Source organism: Hermetia illucens, chromosome 4 (genome assembly GCF_905115235.1).
Source record: "Hermetia illucens chromosome 4, iHerIll2.2.curated.20191125, whole genome shotgun sequence".
Taxonomy (NCBI): Eukaryota; Metazoa; Arthropoda; class Insecta; order Diptera; family Stratiomyidae; genus Hermetia; species Hermetia illucens.
This window is the reverse complement of record NC_051852.1, coordinates 103015996-103036855: the sequence shown is the minus strand read 5'-3', so window position 1 is coordinate 103036855 and position 20860 is coordinate 103015996. Positions and strand designations below refer to the sequence as shown.

General features: G+C 39.2%; 2 protein-coding genes across 6 annotated transcripts in view; one reads left to right on the top strand and one right to left on the bottom strand.

Moving 5' to 3' along the window:
• The window catches only part of LOC119655941 (clathrin light chain), a 19410-nt gene extending 16053 nt beyond the window's left edge, over positions 1-3357 (top strand). For 2 of the 4 annotated variants that reach the window (XM_038062130.1, XM_038062128.1), the window contains 2 exons: positions 2674-2685; positions 2872-3153. In XM_038062130.1, the coding sequence (XP_037918058.1) occupies positions 2674-2685; positions 2872-3052 (193 nt within the window). In that variant the 3' untranslated portion in view covers positions 3053-3153. Of the gene's footprint in view, positions 1-2673; positions 2686-2871 lie in introns of all 4 variants that reach the window. The other 2 variants (XM_038062131.1, XM_038062129.1) reach the window with 2 other exon arrangements.
• On the bottom strand, positions 3278-20860 carry LOC119655939 (protein AMN1 homolog). Of its 2 annotated transcripts, none has more exons than XR_005249969.1 (5): positions 20592-20860; positions 14212-14495; positions 13182-13393; positions 10229-10867; positions 3278-3519 (listed from the first exon to the last, which is right to left on the bottom strand). XR_005249969.1 is itself a non-coding variant. In XM_038062126.1 (5 exons), exons 1-5 carry the CDS (start codon positions 20654-20656, stop codon positions 3458-3460), a joined length of 780 nt encoding a protein of 259 aa, XP_037918054.1. In that variant the 5' UTR covers positions 20657-20860; the 3' UTR covers positions 3278-3457. The 2 variants fall into 2 exon arrangements, 1 of the variants encoding a protein (XP_037918054.1); XM_038062126.1 differs by having other exon boundaries at positions 10711-10867.

Below are 20860 nucleotides of genomic sequence, written 5' to 3'. Positions count from 1 at the left end.
AACTGCGTGGCACCCATCGAGAAGATTTTCTCGTATGTCCTAGATGACGATCGAATGTTCGTGGCACAGCATGCCATTCAAACGTAATTCATTAGCAACCATTTTTTGAGTCAATCTGGGATCGTCGGCTATTTTAGCTTACATTAGGGCCACATCCCTATTATCAACCGAAGCTTTTGGTCGATCTTCACGAAGTTCGTCCTCCAAGGAAAAATATCCCGTCTGGAATCTTCCATACCACCTTGACACAGTTTTCAGTGAGGGCGCATTCGCCCGATATACATGTCGGCATTCACTAAAAATTTGCGTTGGTTTCAACTGACGTCGAAAACCGTAGAGAATAACCCATCGAATTTCTTGTTGTGTTGTTGGCGGAATTCTCGCAAGCATAGTATCACCAAAAGCGCGTTTTCTCGTCTGCATTTTCACTGATCTTCCTGACATTTCACATAAAATATCATTACACTACAACAAAGAACCTAAAATTTATAAAATTTCCCTAATTGAAAACGAAAGTGTCAATTTACCCTTGAAAACCAGCCTGGTATTGACCATTACTCCTAGGTCCCTAATCATTCATCGATATTGAAACGACTTCGTGGTCAGAAAAGCATTGACGCCGTTGCTTTTCCTGTGATTGATAATAAGAACCACCTCCGTTGTCCACGTCGTTGATGTGCTTCGCGACTATAAACACTGCAAAACCGATAAACGTTACCTCCTTTGGCATGCGAATACTATACGTTGCTTAAGGCATTATATGCAGTTGTGATGGCCGGGGAAGTATTCTTTAAGTACAATATCTCAAGAATATCCTCACTCAAATAACGATCGGAGCATCAGGGCCGAAGTTAGAGCTATTTATAATGCACTACCTCGCTGCTCCAGCGTAGTTGTGTAGAGACTTTCGAATCTTCAGAATCATATATGCTGCTTGTAGTTGCAGCCACAAGAAAGGCGATGTTTAGGATCTGTAGAAGAAGTACTGTATGGCCCTGAAATCGGCGATGCAAATAAAGAAGCTAATTTTTAATATGAGCAGCACAAAGTTTCAATCTTTAAACGCGATTATCTCGGAATGATGTTTTTGAAAGAACCCTCCCGGTGAACACGCTTACTAAAAAACTACTAGTCCAGCCAACATCAAATTTTTACCACTTATTCATTATGATAGTAGATAGTCGATCGAAGGATTTTCAATCGTTTTTTTTTAATTTTAGAAGAAAACATTTTGCTAAACCCATTGTTATTTTTCAAAAGTTGGCATTTGGACAAATCCTTCACATAATCTAACTATGTAGCTATAGCACATAGTGTTGGTCTTAAAATAGCCCTTTTGGCAGAATCAATAGCATTTTTGACAACCGGCATGGAACACTTACCCCGAAAGTCGCATCTCGAACTAGAGTCATAGTCCTTGCTATTTCATCGATCGTTGAAAGAGTTCGCTGGAACCCAAGTTTCTTCTCAAATAAATCACCAACTTCCTGGATGAGCAAGTGTCGTCTATACACTCTCTCCAACATATTTCCCATGGTATACTAAAGGTAGATAGGGAGATCTGAAGATGGTGCGCTGGTTTTAGGGTTTCAGCAGTGAAACCAATTTCTGTTTTCCCACTAAATAAATACTACTGACGAATCGTTGGACTAGCGCTTGAAGTTCATTTACCTTTTGTTGCAAAATAAGGGGTATGTATTTCCGGAAGACGAACAGTGGACAAATCATTTTTACACATGTTTTTTATAACGACTTTGTAAATGTGATAAAAATTCATGTGCGCTTCTAGATAGAGTTTCGTATAGCATATAGCATTGAGCAATAAATTTCCTTCTTTCGCTGATGTGATATTTATTTAACAATTATAAATCTTTTGAAAACAATTTATTCCCTTCCTTATGACAAAGCACTTGCCTTCTCGTTCGTATGGTCCACTTAAAGCTATTCCAGAAATTCCAGCTGGCTGCCTTTAGCCAAAATCTACTTGATCGAGGGTATGAAGATTTCAATTCCCGCTCTGGCCATTGCCCCGTCAATGTCTAATATCCGAATATCTAGACTAAAGAGGACCACCTCTTGTATTGACACTTGAGTTTATGACAAGCGAGCGGACAAAGAATCGTTTTATTTTGGCGACACTTCTCTTGTGTCCTACTGTTCACTATTTCTTCATTATAACATTCTCAAAACATGTTATTCATCTTCGTCTTTGAAAATTAATTTAAATTTAACGCTTGTTTCCGTATACATAAAGCCAACTTCTCAACCAAAAATTTGATCTCGTAGCACGGGAGTCGATATAATGTTTCAAAGATAGGATTTTTGAAAAGTGTTGCATCTTTTTATTGGCAACGGAATCAGGCGCATTGGGCGAAAATACCCTCTCATCTCTCACTGTGTGCGACGGATGTGTGTTGATATTATACTATAGCACAAAGAACATACATACCTTCCTCTAATTTAAACCCAACTTCCTTTTCGTTCAACAAAACCAATCGTTTTAATTTATACTTGAAAAGAGATCGATATCTGACTATTTCTCTGTACTTGACTGAACTGAAAAACAATGGAGGTGCTTAACTTGAATGTAATCTAGTTTCTAAGGTGCTATGTCAATTGTAATTTAATAATGTTAACAATTTATTTGCATGCTTGCTTTATAATAATTAAAAGAGAGTCGGCGAAGTGAGTATACTTTAAAAACTGAAAACGAATCGTCGCAATTTAAATTTCGAGTTTATTGAATATTTTACGCTCATTATTTTTAAAATTAAACGTTCCAAGCTTGTTTTTAAATTGTGACTAGAATTTTCACGAAACCTAACCCAAATGTTTATTCAATGTTTTAAATGGCCAATATTTTATTTCTAGAAACGCAGAGAAGCAATTTGTTGCTGAAAATGATGAAATCGAGCCCGGCACCGAGTGGGAGCGTATCGCTAAATTATGTGACTTTAATCCGAAATCGAACAAGTCCAGTCGAGACGTATCGCGCATGCGTTCTATTATCCTACAACTTAAGCAAAATCCTCTGCCAGCTAAACGGGCTTAAAATATATTGTTAAAATACGAATATTCATAGAAAATGATTCATTGTTATGGATTTAAAATAAACATCAAAGCAAGGAATATCTCACACTCCACATTGCAATAGTCCCTGTCGTTTTCTTTTGCGAAAAGTACTACATCAATACTCCCACAGGAAGTAATAAATTGCTTTACGTGAAATTGAGGGGAAAAAAGAGTGTAGAACGATACGATACAATAGAAAGAAGTGTTTAAAATAATATTAGTTTATTATTATCTATGATTCAAAGTTTGTTTATTTCGTTTTTTAATAAAACAATATTAAGAAAATTCCAATATTATATGAACATTATCGATTTGATTTTCGAGAAAGTATAAAATAAAAACGTAAATCTTAAGAAAATACTTGAAAAACCACTGATACGTCTTTTTATTTACTGATCGTCCATTGGATAAATTTCAATTGTTTTTTGCTGTTTAGGAATTCGAGATCTGAAAACAAGAGGAGAAAGGGTACATAAATTAGTTAAGTATATTTGGAATTTTGTGTTTGAATTAAACATTTACGACTATACAATTTGTGGCAAGATGAAATGTGAGGAAGATGTGTTTTTTGAATGGAACTGGAGATCGAGCTAATCCAAGACACATAATAAATTTAAGAAAGCAGAATGACTGACCACGAAATTATCAAGAATGAGAGAAGGTTTTAAATAAACATGTTCAGATAAATGCTCTTTTTCGCGTTTGATATTGCACAAATTTATAAGATCCTTCTAGATTCACATTTATAGTTATCATGGTTAATTGGCCTGGTATGTGCTTGGATTCATATATTTTCTGTCGTTTCAAGTTTATAGCATATTACTCAACTCAACTTAATAGCTAATCCTAAATTTCAAGTTGAGGAAAAATTTAGGAGAGATCCGAATTTGCAAAAGTTTAGTGGAGAGGTTCTTGGAATGGGGTCACATCCATCCACTTCTGTAAACACAGGTATCAAAGCAATGATTTGTTTTGTACTTAAACCTCAAATTTGCCTTCGGGGAATCCTAATCGGAACCCACTTGATGAGGAGCTTTCAAAATTTTGGAGGAAAGTATATACTGGCGGCAACATAATCCAATAACGCCAATATAGCTCAACAATTAAATTGCCAACGTAGAATCAATTGAAGAAAAAAACATTGGAGCATCCCATCCTTTTATGTCGACAGCTAAACCGGATATTAACAGTTCCAAGCTCTTGCTCTATATTTGAAGTGACAATCCGTGCATAGTATCGAACGTAATACAATGAAAGACATGATAAAATTATTTTGAAGATTGACAATGGACATGCGGCATAAGTAGTCAAGAAAATGTTTAAATACAGAATACTATACTTTGCTGTGGACCTTCCAACCAGGGCAAAGTGGAAGACCGGCGGCGTGTTGCAAGACTATGACACGGTATTCTTTACGGACGGATCAAAGATGGCCTATGGAGTCGGCGCGGGGGTTTTCTCGAATACACACGGTGTATCCAAGTCTTATGGTCTCCCAGGTTTCACCAGTGTATTCCAGGCGGAAGTACTGGCGATATTGGAAGTCTGTCGATGGCTGGAGCGTGATTCGAGCCCCAAGCGTAACATAGCCACTCTGACCGACAGCCAAGCGGCCATCAAGGCCTTGTACTCAACGACGACATCTTCCCGGTTGGTGGGGCAGTGCAGAGACACGCTCAACCATCTGGGCGGCACACTCAAGATCACTCTCCTCTGGGTTCCCAGGCATAGGAACATAGAGGGGAATGAGCGGGCTGACGGATTGGCCAGGCAAGGCTCTGCTCTTGGCAGTCCCTCGGGGAATACAGTCGGTGTTCCGCTGGCGGCTGTCGGGGGCCGAGTCTACTCGCACTACCTAGCAGCCGCGGGCCTGAGATGGCGAAGGCTTACAAGCTGTGCCAAATCAAGGAGAATTTGGCCCGCTTATAACATAGCCCGATCACGAGAGCTCCTGTGCCATACGCGTGCAAATGCATTCAAGATTACGGCGGTCTGCACGGGGCACTGGCCCATAGGGGACCATGCCGCTAGGCTCGGCTTACCCTACAACTCGCATTGCCGAAGCTGCGGAGAAGGAAGGGAAACCCTCATGCACTTTCTCTGCGATTGCCCGGCTCTGGCTGGAATCAGGCTGCGGACACTGGGTAAACCATTCTTTGGGGACCTCAGTGAGATTTCTAGCTACAGGGTCGGAGAGCTGCTTTCCTTCGTGAATGCTACGGGCTGGCTCTGAAGATCCGAGCCAGCTGGACTCTGTTCCTATAACAACAGTCACGGTCTTAGGAGTTTGTGGCATCAAAACGGCGCACCAAAGCGCTAATTGGGCTCCTCGGAGCGGCCACTGATACCTACCTACCTACCCTACAGAATCTCTCCGCTCTTTTCTTGCTCTTACTGTATAACAGTGGTTTCGATGAAAGGCACACGACCTGGCTGAACAGAAGTAAAAAAGTAGACGATGGACACTACATAATACCCACACCCACTGCTTCTGATGGGGAGATGAAAGGGAAATGTAACAGAGCGCAAATTTAGAACTTTAATGATCAAAGGGCAAGAAATGTGAAAACAAGCGTTAGCATTAGAAATATTGAAGTCAGCTGAATATTTTTTGCCTGATATTTCATTCATGCGGCGCGTAGGTATAAGAGGTGGGGGAGACATGAAGGAATAAAATAAAACCACACCGACGAGCATAAGCATACACGGAAAATGTTTGCTTGAAAGAGGCCATCACCAGTGAGGAGATGTGGTTCACTTTCTACTCCAGAAACAGGGAATCAAAGAAGAGCCTCGTAAAGCAAGCAAAAGCCCAATATCGGGGCCCATATGCAGTGTGTGTGTGTTTTTTGCCGGAAAAAAACACACAGTAATGCGATTGTTTAAAACTTAATGGAGTAGATGGTAAAGAAAGGAAAATTAACTTGCCGTTCTTCAGCATTTGTTTGTTTGAATTTGTAAAACAATATTTTTTAACATTTACCTCACACTCACACAGACGAGAATGTATCTGCCTAGGACACTGCAGAACGAGGTTGGAAGTGCTCTTCGGCAAATCAAAATTGAAAAAGGCTTCAACATCCAAACTACCTTCTAGCTCTTTCACCACGAAATGAATGGAGCTGGCCACCGGTCACCTGGAAATGTTTCGACATGCAAAGGAACTAATCCCAACGTCCTTAATTCCACAAGCGAAACGGATAGAATTTCCAGAAAATCTTAGTATGTTACCACCGAAGTAACTAATGACTTTAGTGTTTTCACGAATCGTAAGCATCTGCTAAGGTCTGGCGAGAGGAGAGTGGAAATAGAGTAATTCCCCGCAGGCTCGGAATTTTGTCGGGAACCGGGAAATAAAGCCTATTAGACTCACGGAAGAAATAAATTTACCGTGTAATCAACTGTAGAGAGGTGCACTATTGCCAGCAACAAACTCAGGATATACTTAAAAATTCGATGCACATGGACCTTTCCGTGAGAAGAGACAAATTGATGTCTATCCTCCATGAACCATGAAATAATTGGAAAACTTGGTCTTATTTATGAATAATGAAAAGACATCGGGAATGGGTTACAGTGCCGGTAAAAGTGATAAGACATCTCCTGTTTTTCAAGGAATTGCAAAAAAATAAAACGAACTCCAAAACCAGATGTATCTAAAGCGATAGCATCCAATTACACTTTCCTGCATGCCATGAATAACATCGTTTTACGTTGAGTTTAAGGAGGGTCCTCATATATGCAAAAAGGAAATGTAAAATTTTATCATACCATATGCTCAAATGGGCTCGATTAGTACTTTTCGAAGCAGATATTAATTTTGAGATCCGAAAAGGGTCCATTATTTCAAGGACCCTTTCTTAGAAACTACTCAACCAAAAAATCATGGTTGTCCGTGCACATAGCACCTAGGTCTCAAACTACTTTCCGTTACGATACCGACTCAAATAAAGTTAATAATAACATAATAATATTTTCATTCTATCTGTAATATAGGCTTTAATAGGAAGCATCATACTAGGAAGTTTGGTGGAAATCCCACTATTATTAACAAGATTATATTAGGTTGAAGTTGCCGCTTTCGCGTTAAATTACTAATCCCCACGAGATAGAATGTCAGTACCAGGTCGAATTAAATATCGGGTATATTCAACGTATATTTACTACGATCTATATAAACGTGAAAATATCCCGTAACCAAAAATTCTTACATAAAAAAATCAACAGAACCTTTCATACATGAGGCGTCAACTTCCGGTTTTCCCACTTGTTATCAATGTGATGAATGGAAATTAGGCAATGTTATAAAGATTTGAACTTTCGAAACTGCGCCACAAAACAAAGGTGAGCCGACTGATTCTCCAGGTTTGCGGACTATGGAAGGCTAACAACCTGTTTACATATACTTTTGTCTTGAAATCCAAAACTGGGTTTTAGATAAAATTAGAGCGGAAATACAACGACGACTACAAAAACGGAAAATAGACTGCAAGTTCGTTACCTATAGGATTCAGCGAATAGATCGAAAAGTACAAGATAGATATGCGGCACAGACCAATGAATGGAAGAATTGGTGCGCTTCGAGTGAAAACTAAATATTTCAACGTTTGGCTTATCAACGCATATGCTCCAAAGGAATATAAGGACGACTCAGTGGAAGACGGATTCTATAGTAACCTTGAGCCAGTATTTGATTCATTGCCTTCGAACGATGTGAAGTACACGGTGACTTCAATGCAAAGATAAAAATCGGTCACCGTGGATATAACTAACTAGAACGGGAACATCGTTATAGAATTTGCATGCAGCAGAAACATGGCAATCTTATCGACTTGTTTCCCTTACCGCAGGATATACAAGAGAAGGTGGATGTCACCACATGAAACCAGATTGATTACGTCTTCATTAAGAAACTGACTGCATCTAGGATTCTTGACGTTAGTCCATACCGCAGTGCAAAGTCCGACAGTGACCACTAGCTAGAAAAAGATATCAAAAAAAATGAATAGTTTGAGTAAAAGTGCCCGTAGACCATTGATGAGAAAAACGCTGATTATAAACAATATCAGGTGCGACCCACAACTGCCAAAATTTGCAGAAAGAAGGGACCAAAGCATGTAAATAACCATTCCAGTCCAGAACCATATTTTGCATGTAAGGATGGAGATCTTATTGGAGACATGGAGTAGATTAGAAGTCGATGGACCCAATCTTTCCAGGAGCTACTCATTACCACGACACAATCTCCAAACAGAGAAGGTGAAGGTGGAACCTATCCACTAGCTACATGCGAAGAAGTCAAGGACGCACACGCTGAGAAAAACAGACTGAATCTGGGTGGAATACATGCGGAGCTACTAAAAGCAAGTAGTATGGGATGACATAAACATCTTGGCACGATCGAAAGAGAGCGCGAAAGATTCCCTGGTGAAGCTGAAGAAAGTAGTGTAGAGAATACCGAAATCATGATATAAACTAAAGAAAGACACCAATTAAGCAAATTATAACTTTAAAAAAGTCAATAGTTTTGTATACATAGGTGCATTTAGGACAGTGAACGTAGACACCAAATGAGATAAAATGGAAGGTAAACGACAATCTGGGAAACCCCAAAACAAATAGGAGTACTCAGTCGACAACGCAAGTTACATGTTGCTCGATATCCAAAACTAGTGGACGCGATCGCCGACCAAGAAAAATGGAGACGAAGACTTTGGGAGGCCAAGGATCGACATCAGCAACCTAGAACAAAATGGTGGCACAACTTAATATCGATGTTTTGAATGTGTATACCTGACAAACACATCATTCTCGATCGGCGTCGTTGTCAATGCAGCGCAAATAAATCTTTTGTGTCATGCCAGTCCCAGTAGGCGCGCTCAGCGAGAAACATAGAACATAGAGAAAGATAGAACCGACACCTCACAAAGAACAAGTCTATGTCTGCTGAGGGTGGGAGAGCACAAAGTTAACAAATCATTCCATCGAATTTTGTTTGAGCAGGTACCAGTGTGGAGGATATGTTGAGGTCTAAATATGATATAGGGGCATCACCACGATGTCTTTACGATTTTTAGGCTGGCGTTTCTAAGAATGGGCCTTTATTTTAAGTGACCTTTTTACTCCGTCACTTTGTGACTAGAGTCCAAACTAAAAACTGCTTCGTAAAGCACTAATCCAGAGCCCTTCTTTTGCATGCATATGACTCCTTTTAAACTCACGATACCATTCGCTTCATGCGTGCGGGTTCACAGTTCTAGCCTGTACACCGAATTTTGTGTCGGTGGGCAGGACGAATCCCTCATATCCTATTATTTAATCAAAGTCATTATTTTGAGCCCCCAAAAAATCGATAGGATCAGAGGGAATCATAGCCCGAAGCAACAAATAATGGTGGAAAAATTACGGACTACTTTCTAAACCTTTGGCATGCAAAAGATGGGAGTGGCCTCCATAATGAAACTGATCCTCTTTAATGTCGACAATGTGGCGACATTTCATGTATGAGATTGTATATAAGCTGTTCTTGGTGTCACATTGACAGGATTGATTCCAAAAATATAATGATGAAGGGCTCTAGAAACTGTTGCCTTCGGGGCAACTAAAAATTCCCTAAATTCATTTTTAAAAAACTAATAGTATTGAATCAAAGTGTACATGACCTCCTACTTAGCAATCGTTTGCAGGATCATTACTAGTTATGTGCGATTAGAAAAGCTGCTAGTCCAAAGTTTGTTGAATAAAGAAAACTGAGAACTTTAAATTTCCGAGATGCCCAACTTACTATCCCAACTAGTTACATATTGCTGAAAGTAATTTTTAAAATAATATCAATTAAATAAAACGTTTACCATCGCATGCCCATTGATTATAAATATAAAACTAGAAGTGATGAGCCAATTTTTAAGCGAAATAAAATCGGTTCGAAATTAGCGATCTATTCTGAACAGCCTCTCCGTCTCATTCAACGTGGAATCGTTTACGTATGGAATTGTGTATTTATCTATCTTAAAACAAAAAAGTTGTTCTTCCAATTGGTATAACTAAATACCTATTTCGAAACTACAGTCATTCTACTTTCAAAGTGTAGCGTGAGCATATACAGGCAAGAGGACAGGGTAAATAATTTCAACAACAATTATTCGGCAGACCTTACCATTCACTAACTTATCCGTCTGTTTACTGTTAAGATATGATTTTCATGTAAATTTCTAATAATAATAAATATTTTAAAATAAATTCGTATACGTCCCAATTGCAATAATTCTCTAAAAAACTTCAACTTTTTTCTAAATGGACGATATTTCAACAACCTTCAATATTCTGTTCATTTTATGATAACTCCTTACAAGATAACGTTACTAATCGAAGCATAATGCCACCTGATTCCTGTACTGTTAGTCGTAGTAGTATATAATGTTAGTATCTTTTAAAGCACAACTAGATACCCATAACTCCATAATAAATTATATTAAAGATTTAGTAACAAATATATATAATAGGGTTTTTTTCTAAAATCCAGAATAACAGAAATATACATATGAAATAGATAGAAAGGCTATAACAATCGTTACTCAATGAATAGATTAGTTCTTATGCTTATTGGTACCACATAACCAGATAGTTTTCCAGTCTTACCGTCAATCCAACAACCTTCGAATCCAACATATTTTAGCTTATCCCAACGAAGATTCCGTAGTCCGTTCGTGGTTATATTGCATTGACTTAAATTTATATCCTCGATATAGTTGCTCACTGGAGATAGGCCAAGTTTGGCAAGGAATTGATCAGTTATCTGAAGAGAAAAAAATTATATCATATCGTGAAGGCAAGTGAGTAGTCAAACATATAATTGAGTGTTTCCAAATGAGGCTCAGTACTGTGAAAAAAAAGATTTTATACAATTATAAACTTTGGTAGCCTCAGAGTTTTACGTAACGATAACCAGCCCGAGTATGGGAGCCTTCACATCCACTTAAGGGGGTCATCCCGTGTGTCGGATCCGCGGAATCGAATTTTCTTTTGGCATCAATTGTATCTGGATGAAGGCTGCCTTCATCCAGATCGAGCAGGCCGCCGCCTGAGAGATCTTGGGCTGCACATTAATGAAGGAAAGACAAAGTATATGGTGGCAACGTCAGCACCGAAGACGAATCAACCAACAACATCAAACCACACTGGCCAAACACGAAGAAGAATAAGGATAGGAGAATACAACTTTGAGACCGTTGACAATTTCTCCTATCTAGGGTCGAAAATCATAACCGATAACAGCCACGATGATGAAATCCGCGCACGGTTGTTGTCAGCCAACAGAGCCTATTTTAGTTTACAAAAACTGTTCCGCTTGAAACAACTCACCATAGGGTCAAAGCTCTTACTGTACAAGACAATGATCTTGCCAGTCCTCATGTATTCCTCGGAGACTGTGGTTCTTAGCAAGAAGAATTGCGAACTCCGCGTTCGAGAGAAGAATCCTCCGAAGAATTTTTGGCCCCCTACATGAGGATGGACGATTACGTAGCCTACATAACGACGAAATTTATGAGCGATACCATGACCGTCAGGTTGTGGATAAAATCCAGCTCAATAGACTACGATGGGCGGGTCACTCAATCCGTATGGATGAAGATGATCCAGCCCGGAAAGTCTATAAGGGCAATATCTATGGTAGAAAAAGAAGACAAAGCAGACCCTGCCTAAGATGGAGCGATGGCGTAGGTCAGGACGCCAGACAGCTTTTAGGGATATCGAATTGGTGGACTTCGGCGCAAAACCGGGATGTCTGGAGTTCCTTATTAAGGCAGGCCTAGACCGGATACCGGTTGTTGCGCCGTTGATGATGATGATCAATTGTATCTAGATATAGTGTAGAATATACGGGCAAAGTGATTTTTTGATATTCGGAGTCGTTCGGAAATTATAGGGTTAAACACGTGATAAGTCACATGCCAGATTTATATCGATCGCCGTAATAAAGCTCGTATTTATCAGTCCGGATGACGTTCGAATGAGTTTGTTAAAAGGACAACGCCTTGGCTTCAGGCTGTCCATGTATTTCCTCAAGAAGCCTAAGGTTTATTGATTAGGTATAGCAGATTAATGAAAGTTTTCTGGTTAAAAATTGCATTCTACTTTTTAAATGCATTTTTCTCGAAACTGCATGTTCAAAATCGGCTGCCACCATAGCCCAAAATCTATCCAACGAAAAGGATAATTACGATCCATTCAGTAGTTTTTTTTTATTCATTAAAGAAGCCTTAAAAAAAACAAAATTCACAAAATTTAACACGTTACCAAAAATTTAGTTTTTAATATTTTTTTATAATCCTAGTCTGCGGACTGTAGTTAAGTCTGTACGTTAAAATGTCGTTTACTTTTTTTCTCCAGGATGATCGCGGCGCCCTCTAGCGTGTCAACAGAAAAACACATTTTGTTGGAGATGGGTGTATAAAATGCTCTGTATTTCAATAACCAACTATGCGATCGGGCTGGAAAATTACTATACACGCTCAAGATATAAATAAATCTATGGTGAAAAATCGATTTACTTCTTTATCCAGTTCTTCACAAAAAATTTCTAAAGAAAGCAAAAAAAAACGGCCTTCACACGGGATGACCCCCTTAATGGATGTCGACGTGAAAAATCCAATTCTTTTTCGCGACATCGAGCTGAAATGCTGGCACTCTGGATTATTAAAGAAGCCTTTCTATCACAAATATCTCTTATTTTTTGGTCAGCTCTGGGCGAGGTTAACTTTCTACGATCACACTTGCCATTCCATTTGGTGTTAATTGTAATTTTGCACCAACTTTCTGTTTGATTCGGTCTATACCGCGGCCGCGAAACGTTTGATATCAATGCAATTGAGTGGTTTTTCAATTCACTGATTCCCATGTAACTAATCGTTAATCGATTGAAATTGTTCGAACAACGAATGAAAACAAAAAGTTAGTTGCCCATTTTAGAATAACAATGAATTTTCAATTGTTAGCTGCAACTAACTTTTGGATGAATTAGTTTCATTTGTTAGTCGTTAGCCGCAACTGCACAACAGTATTTATTCTTGGGTTAATTGCACGGTACTGGATTATAAAGCATTACTTACACTTGTATTTGAAACATTGAGTTTTGTTAATTTCAGAGTATCTAAGGAACTAGCAGATTCATCCGTAATCTGTTTGCATCCGCTTAAGTCTAGGAGATCCAAGTTTGGGCATTTTAAAGCAAGTTCCCGCAAGAATTCATCAGTGACTTCCTTACAATTGTTCAATTGGAAATTATTCAGATTTGTAAATGTCGGTATCGTTGAGATCAGTACTGAAAAAATAATAAGGCAATTAAGGTTTAAGTTTTTTAAGTTTTATTTAATAATTATTTATGTCAATACAAATATTTGTGTGAGCACACAAAGTACAACGTGTCCAAATAACAAAAAAAAATACAATAAGCGCCCACTTACCTTTTCGTTTATTTGGTTACTTATGTATAACTACTCAGTGGCTTGGAAAAATAAAGCTTTTCCTCAAAGATAGAACCCGCATTTCTCGCATATTGATAGACATGTCTAGTGGCAATGACAATGTTGATGGTAGATTTGTGTGAATAAGTATAAAAATGATGGTCCAGAGTCAGTAGGTTTCAAATGTGGGTTACAATATTATCAATACATCTTAAAATTGAGATGTAACCCATGAATTCATCCAATTATCAATGTACCTTTCTATTAACTATCATTTTGATTTTTTTATCTAAGAATGACTGTGGAGCAAATTATTGATAAATTTGCAAACAAATTAGTTACAAATACAGCTTGTCATTACATAAGACATCCCCCATTGCCGAATAGGAATAGTTAGTGCAAAATAAATCACTTATAAAAAGGTAAATTATAAGAGAAAAATGTGCATCATAAAAATCCATAGCCTGTGAAAAATAATAAAGAATCAGCACAAGATGTATTAAAAAATCGGAAAGAAACTTTGAAAAAAGAATTTTATAGTTTTTGTGAATGCCAAAATAAAATAAAATGAAACTTTTACTGTCATGCATGATTGGAAAACAGAAATTGAGCTGAACGCATATAAGTGAAAGGAAAACAAAAGCATTTATCTTGTGTAAATTGGTGATCCACTTACCTTGTTCGCTGAATAGATATCGTGCTCGACTCATCACGATTTTCTTAAGATTCGGGCAATATGTTGCTAATGATTTTAGGGTCCTATCACTAATTGTAGAACCAGATAAATCTATATTTATAAGATTTTCATGAAGAAGTGTTTCGAGTAAATCGTCATCGTGAAATCCTTTTAGAATTCGGGTAACGTAAATTATTATTCGATCTTTAATGTGGATTGGAAACAATTCCAAGTACCCACTATTTTTATATGCGCATAAATTAGCACTAATGTATTTGATACATCTGAAAAACAAAAAAAGCAGATAAACATTTATTGTATTGACATTCGTTTTTTTTGGATTCAAATGGCTACACAAGAATGCCAAGAAAGTAAACTAAACCAAATCATGGGATCCAACAATTAACGCGCCTCAGTAGTGAGAAGCATAGCTAATGTGGCTTCTAATCTTAAAAGCAAGCAAGGGAGAATCGGGAGTAAATTCAAGAACGGAAAAAAGATCTTAATCATCATCATCAACGCCACAACGACCGTCCGATCAATGCACCGAGGTCCACCAACTCAATATATCTTACACCTGTCTGGCTTACGCCATCACTCCATCAGGCAGGGTGGGCCACGTCTTCTTTTTCTTCCATACATATTGTCCCTACAGGCTTTCGGGGCTAGATCATCCTCATTCATAGAGATTAAGGAACCCACTCACTCAGCCTGCTGGAAAAAGCACCTGAAAAAAGATGCGGGATCCATAGAGAGTACAGAGAAGGTAGGAGGATATGACTGGAAATGGAGAACTTAAAAGAAATGTCTACAAACAACTTTACTCTATGTCAAATTCCCCCTTTTGAACTGAGGAGTAGAATTCACTCGACGCCACTCGTTAGCCGGGAGTGATCGAGTGCGTTTTGAATAAGTCCACAATAAGCGGGTTAAAGGTGTTATTTCTCAGTCTCTATGGAAGTGTGAGTCAGTGTACGCGAGGCTTTGCGATGCACTGCCATAAATAATGCGATGCGTTGCCATCTTCCTTACGTACGAAACTATAAACAGGACTACGGCCTAGTGTACTGGCTCGGTAGAATTGCGAAAGGCAAAGCAACTACACGTAAAAAACAGTGCAGCAACTCGGAAGAAAAACTTGCGAAAAGATAAAAAAAATAGTTTACCCCCCTCAATGGAAGGCGCGAAGAATAACAATAATTCGGCTGCTGAAGAAATAAAGTCGGAATACAAGGATACCTCAGCGACGGAATCGGTCTCGTCTAAAGACATGAAGTCCGCCGCAAGTCATGCCGAGCCTGTAAATATGGCAATTGTTTTCTTAAGAAAACAAAATGAGACTTTTCTTAGCAAGCTTGAAGAAGTTCTAGCCAAACACACGACTTTAGAAGGCCTTATCAACAGCTTGCAGGCAACGATTGGCTCTTTAGCCTGTGTTCCTATATGGGAGTAGCACATGGAAAGTGACTCGGCCTCGAAAGTTCCAAACCTTCCTAAACACCTGTCCGCATTATCGAATTACACTGGCCTGCTACTATTTTGAACAAAGAACTTCGTCGGCACACAGGCCAGAAGGGAGAAGTTGATGCGCATTTCGGTAAATCGGGTACGATGGCGGATAAGTGTAGCTAACGCGCTATACCTCACCGAGAGGTGAATAGCAACTATATAAATGCATCCCCCACGAATTGAGCTTAAATCAAACAGGTCGGATAACTGGAAGCTGGACGCTTCAGGTTTTGTGTATTTCTTTGATAAAAACATTTGAGTGGATATTTGTCCCATTAGTAACTGGCACGTAATATATGCATATGTTATTTAAAAATATCCACTTTCGCGTGATACTGACATTCAAAATCTTGAACTTGCACAGAAACGACAATTTTGACTTATCATAACTTTGTTAGTAATAGTGCGTTTACCACCAAACTTGATGGAATCATATTCAATGTCACCGTTGTACTCTCGCATTTTGCGCAACTCAAATCTTGACTGCATTGTTATATACAAACTAGCGTGAAAGTTTCTAAACCTTTTGTTTTTTGTGTAAAATTTAAATGAATAGAGGAAAGTTAATTTTTACAATATAATTTTATTATAGGATACATTTTTATGCAGCCCAAAATTCGTTGACTGGATCTTCCTTTCAAATTTTTCTGATCTACCGCCGAAATTACGTCTTTAATAGACTCTTAACTATTTTTAGTTCTCGGCTTCGTAGACACACTTTCCTTCAATCTGAACCATACATTTTCCATAGGATTCAAGTCGGAAGAGTTGCTCTACTAATCTCTTCAAACAGTTACGAAGTGCTCGTGAGTTTTTAAAGATCTCAGTCCATAAATTGATGGACGAAAGCGATTGCCCGCGTTGTTGTCTTCGACTATATCAATTCAAAGAGTGTCCAGACAGCTAAGTGGTTAGCGCATAAGGCTGTAGTATGGAAGGTCACGGTTCAAATCTCACTGGTGGCAGCGGAATTTTTATCGAGATTTGACGTCGGATACCAGTCAACTCAGCTGTGAATGAGTACCTGAATCAAAATCAGGGTAATAACTCGGGCGAGCGCAATGCTGACCACATTGCCTCCTATTGGGTACTGTAATCCTGTAGGGTACCTTTACGGTCTTGAATGAAGTGCTATAACACACTTCAAGGCCCTGATCCAATTGGATTGTTGCGCCAACGATTATTATTATTATTATTAAAAACCAAAAGAGTATGAATGAGTATGACCGAAAACTGTTGGTTCAAAATTTGGCTTAGAAAATTTAGTATTCGTTCAAAACAAGATTGGTCTGTGCACTAGGAGTGTAATAATAATAATGGTTGGCGTAACTTCCATTTTGGATCAGGGCCTTGACTTTATTCAAGACCGTAACAGTACACTGTAGGAGGGAATGTGGTCAGGTTGAACTCCCAGCGACAAAACGTATTTCGACTCCTTAATAAAATACCATTACGGCGGTCAAAGGGTAATATAGATCACAGAGCGAAACATGGACTCACAATGTAGTATAAAACCTGGGAAACGCCTGCTGAACCAACGCCAACAGCTCTATTACCAAATCCTATCTCTATCTGGGAGTTCTTTCTTAATGGAAAATTGCAAACAGAGAAGGATGAAGGCGCTCCCTGTACAGACCGAATGATGCGGCTAGCCGATACCCTGTCCCAATATAAGGCTGATGTAACAGCGTTGCAAGAAATGCAATGAACAGGGATCGGTTTCCTGGAGAAGAGCTACTACACCATATATTATAGTAGCCATCCAATAAACTATGTGCACGGAGTAGGTCTCTTGGTCAGTCAAAAATGAAACCTGCTGTTATCAAAACACCAAAAATGTCTTACGGTTTCGTCCACCGCAGAGGCAACTTTTCAGACAGAGCATCGTGTCCGAAAGTGGCAACAAGTGGCAAAACGCTCCTTTATATCACCACAAAAACACGACAAAGTTGCGAATTATATTGAACTAAACCGCCAGTTGTTTTAGTCTAAGCTAGACTAAAGCTGGGTAGTTGTTTAGGATATGTGAGATCCTAAATCCACATCCACATGATGATGGACCTGCTGTTATCGGCTTTGAAAATGTAAGCGAAAGGATATGTACTCTGCGTTTGCGATGCAAATTTAGAAATATAAGCCTCATAAACGTTCACGCCCGTACAGAAGAGACTGCAGAGTCGAAGAAAGATACCCTCGAAGCCTGTCCCCAGTATGATGTCAAAATCATACTTCGAGATTCCAGTCAAGTAGGGACGGAGCCCTTATTCAGGCGATACGTCGGCTCCCATAGCTTCCATAGGGATACCAATGTTAACGGACTGCGGATTATTCAGTTAGCAGTATCGCACGAAATAGTTGATGGAAGTGCCTGGTTTGCGCGGAAAGCGGTCCACAAACATACGTGGGCCTTTCCAGACGGGACCACTTTCAACCAAATTGACCACGTGCTGATTGACCGCCGCCACCTCTCGGCCTTGATGAATGGGGAGGCCAATATAGACTCGGATCACTATCTCGTTGGCAAAGTGCTCCGGGCTCGAATTACAACACCACCTATAATCCCCTCTGACAATCAGATGAGAGTGAATACTGAAGCCATTCACAACACAGCCCTCCCAAACACCTGTAAGGGGAAAAGGATGCCGCAATAACTGCAGCTAACAGACGACCTGGAGATGAAGCATCAACAACTGATCTTCACAGCCCCCTGAAAAACGTTATCTTAATACGGCCACAAACATATTTGGCCCCAGCCGCAAGAAACCACGGAACGGCTGGTTTGACGATGAATATAAGCTAGCAACGAAACGGAAGAATGCTGCATACCGAGTAATGTTGTATTCTCAAAAAATGCGGGCACGCGCAGGGACCTACCAAGAACTCAGTCGAACGGAGAAGCGACTTCACAAACGGAGAAAGGAAGCTGGGAGAACCAACAGGTCTGTAAACTTGAAAAGTACAGGGAGCAACTGCTCTACGCGCGGAGGTATCAACAAGTCAGCATGATGAAGCCTTATACACCTCGATGCTCATCCTGACGAGGCAAAGAGGGAAATCTGATTTCCGACAGAATGGACAAAGCAGCAGGATCACTCTCAAGACCATTCAACATCAATAATGGTCTAAGACAAGGGCATGTCCTATCATGCGTCCTGTAGAACCTAGCTCTGGCGAAATTCGTTCACGATGCAGACGTAAATACGAGATGCACCATCCTCTTCAAACCCATCCAACTAATGGCCTACACTGACGATATTGACATTATGGCAAGAACAACCCAAGCTGTACCTTCATTCAGATAGACCAGGCGGCGGAAGATCTCGGGCTGCACATTAATAAAGGCAATACGAAGTACATGGTTGCAGCGATAGCAGCAAAAACCAAAGAACGAACAACATCGAATCGCACTGGTCAAACGGCCGCATTCGAGAGAAGAATCCTCCGAAGAATTTTTGGCGCTCTACTTGAGGATGGACGATTCTGTAGCCTACATAACGACGAAATCTATGAGCGATACCACGACCGTCTGCTTGTGGATAAAATCCGGCTCAACATTTTGCGGTGGACGGGTCACTTAATCCGTATGGATGCGGATGATCCAGCCAAATCAGGACGTTATTAAAAATTTCAAAGTTCACTATCGAAGCATGCATGTTGAACACGTCTGGGCAAACACATACTTCGGAGAAGAAACCAATTAATGCATTTCATAAAAGCAGCCTAGATTAAGGTGCAGCCAATAACAATTATAAACTGCTTTAGAAAAGCTGGATTTGACAAAAATGATTCTGAATCAGAAGAACTAGTAACTTTGTCTTCTATTTTTCAGTAGGCGGAAAAACTTAGGGAGGGCTATTCTGACGCAACAGAAAATTTCTCAAAATCGATAAAGAATTGGCCACTGAGTCCCCATCAACACTCCTAGAACTTGAGATCGACTGTTAAAATAGCGAAATCTGCTTAGATGAAGAGGATTCCGACACTGAACAGCCTGAGGAAGCATCAGAGGTGCTGTCGAATCAGGCTGCTTTGGAAACAGTTTCAACCTTAAAGTTTTTTTGTAAAAACGACTACATTGCCTTCGAGCATTTAAAAAAATTGGAGGGACGTATTTATATACTGTGCTTAGAAGAAAAACAGAAAATGTTACGTCAGTCCACAATTTCCGAGTATTTTGAAAAATGTAATGTAAATAAAAATTGAATAAAACGTTAAAGTTTTGTCTGGTAAAGAACGAAATAAAAATTTTGCCAAATCTTTAGAAAGTGTATTCATTTGCTTACAAAGGTGACCTCCCTCGACAGAATTTTTTCGAAAAATTGCATTATTCATCCTTATGAAGGGACACCTCTTCTCTTGAGGTGACAAAAATTGTTCGACAGTCGGTGTCCGCCCATGAGAGTTTTCACTGTATTCATATTTTTACTTAGAATTTAAATCTACAATACATTTTGAAATAACTCCGCTCTGGAAGTAAAAAAACTACAAATTTCCCCCCCCCCTCAACCGATGCGTTTATTCTTAAAATAACTTCAAACAGCAAAACTAATGCAAATATACTACAAACGAGATCATTTTGATTTTTGAACATTTTCCATACATTCGATGCACTGTGCCTCGTACTGAAAAAAGACGTTCAGACACAAAAGGAATTAGAGGCACCGGAAAACCGGTTCCGAGAATGTAAAAGTGACCAGCTTTTCTTCGAGCAGTAAAAGATACTTTTTAGATCCTGTTCATACCCAAAAGAGAAGTATCTCCTTTCTTTTAATTACTCCCCATAAGAAATTGGTATAAATTAAGCTTTGGCACTCTATTGAGTCATCTACTTTTGGACATTTCAGTTTCATAACAAACAAATTTGTACTTACATATTCAGGAGGGAATCCAAGAAGGATTCGTTTTTTAAACGGCGCACGTTGTACTTTTTCAACATTTTGATCGAGATTACGGAATATATTGCATTTGAGTCAGTTAAAGATCCGAATATCTTTCATGAAATTCACAGCAGACACAGGGCAAGGGCCTCTTAATAAATAAACAACGCTCTGTTTACAAACCGTAAATAAAAAAATATTATGCAAGTGCAATAAGAAAATACAGTCCACAACCTTTTGTTTGACAGCTGACGACAAGTTCA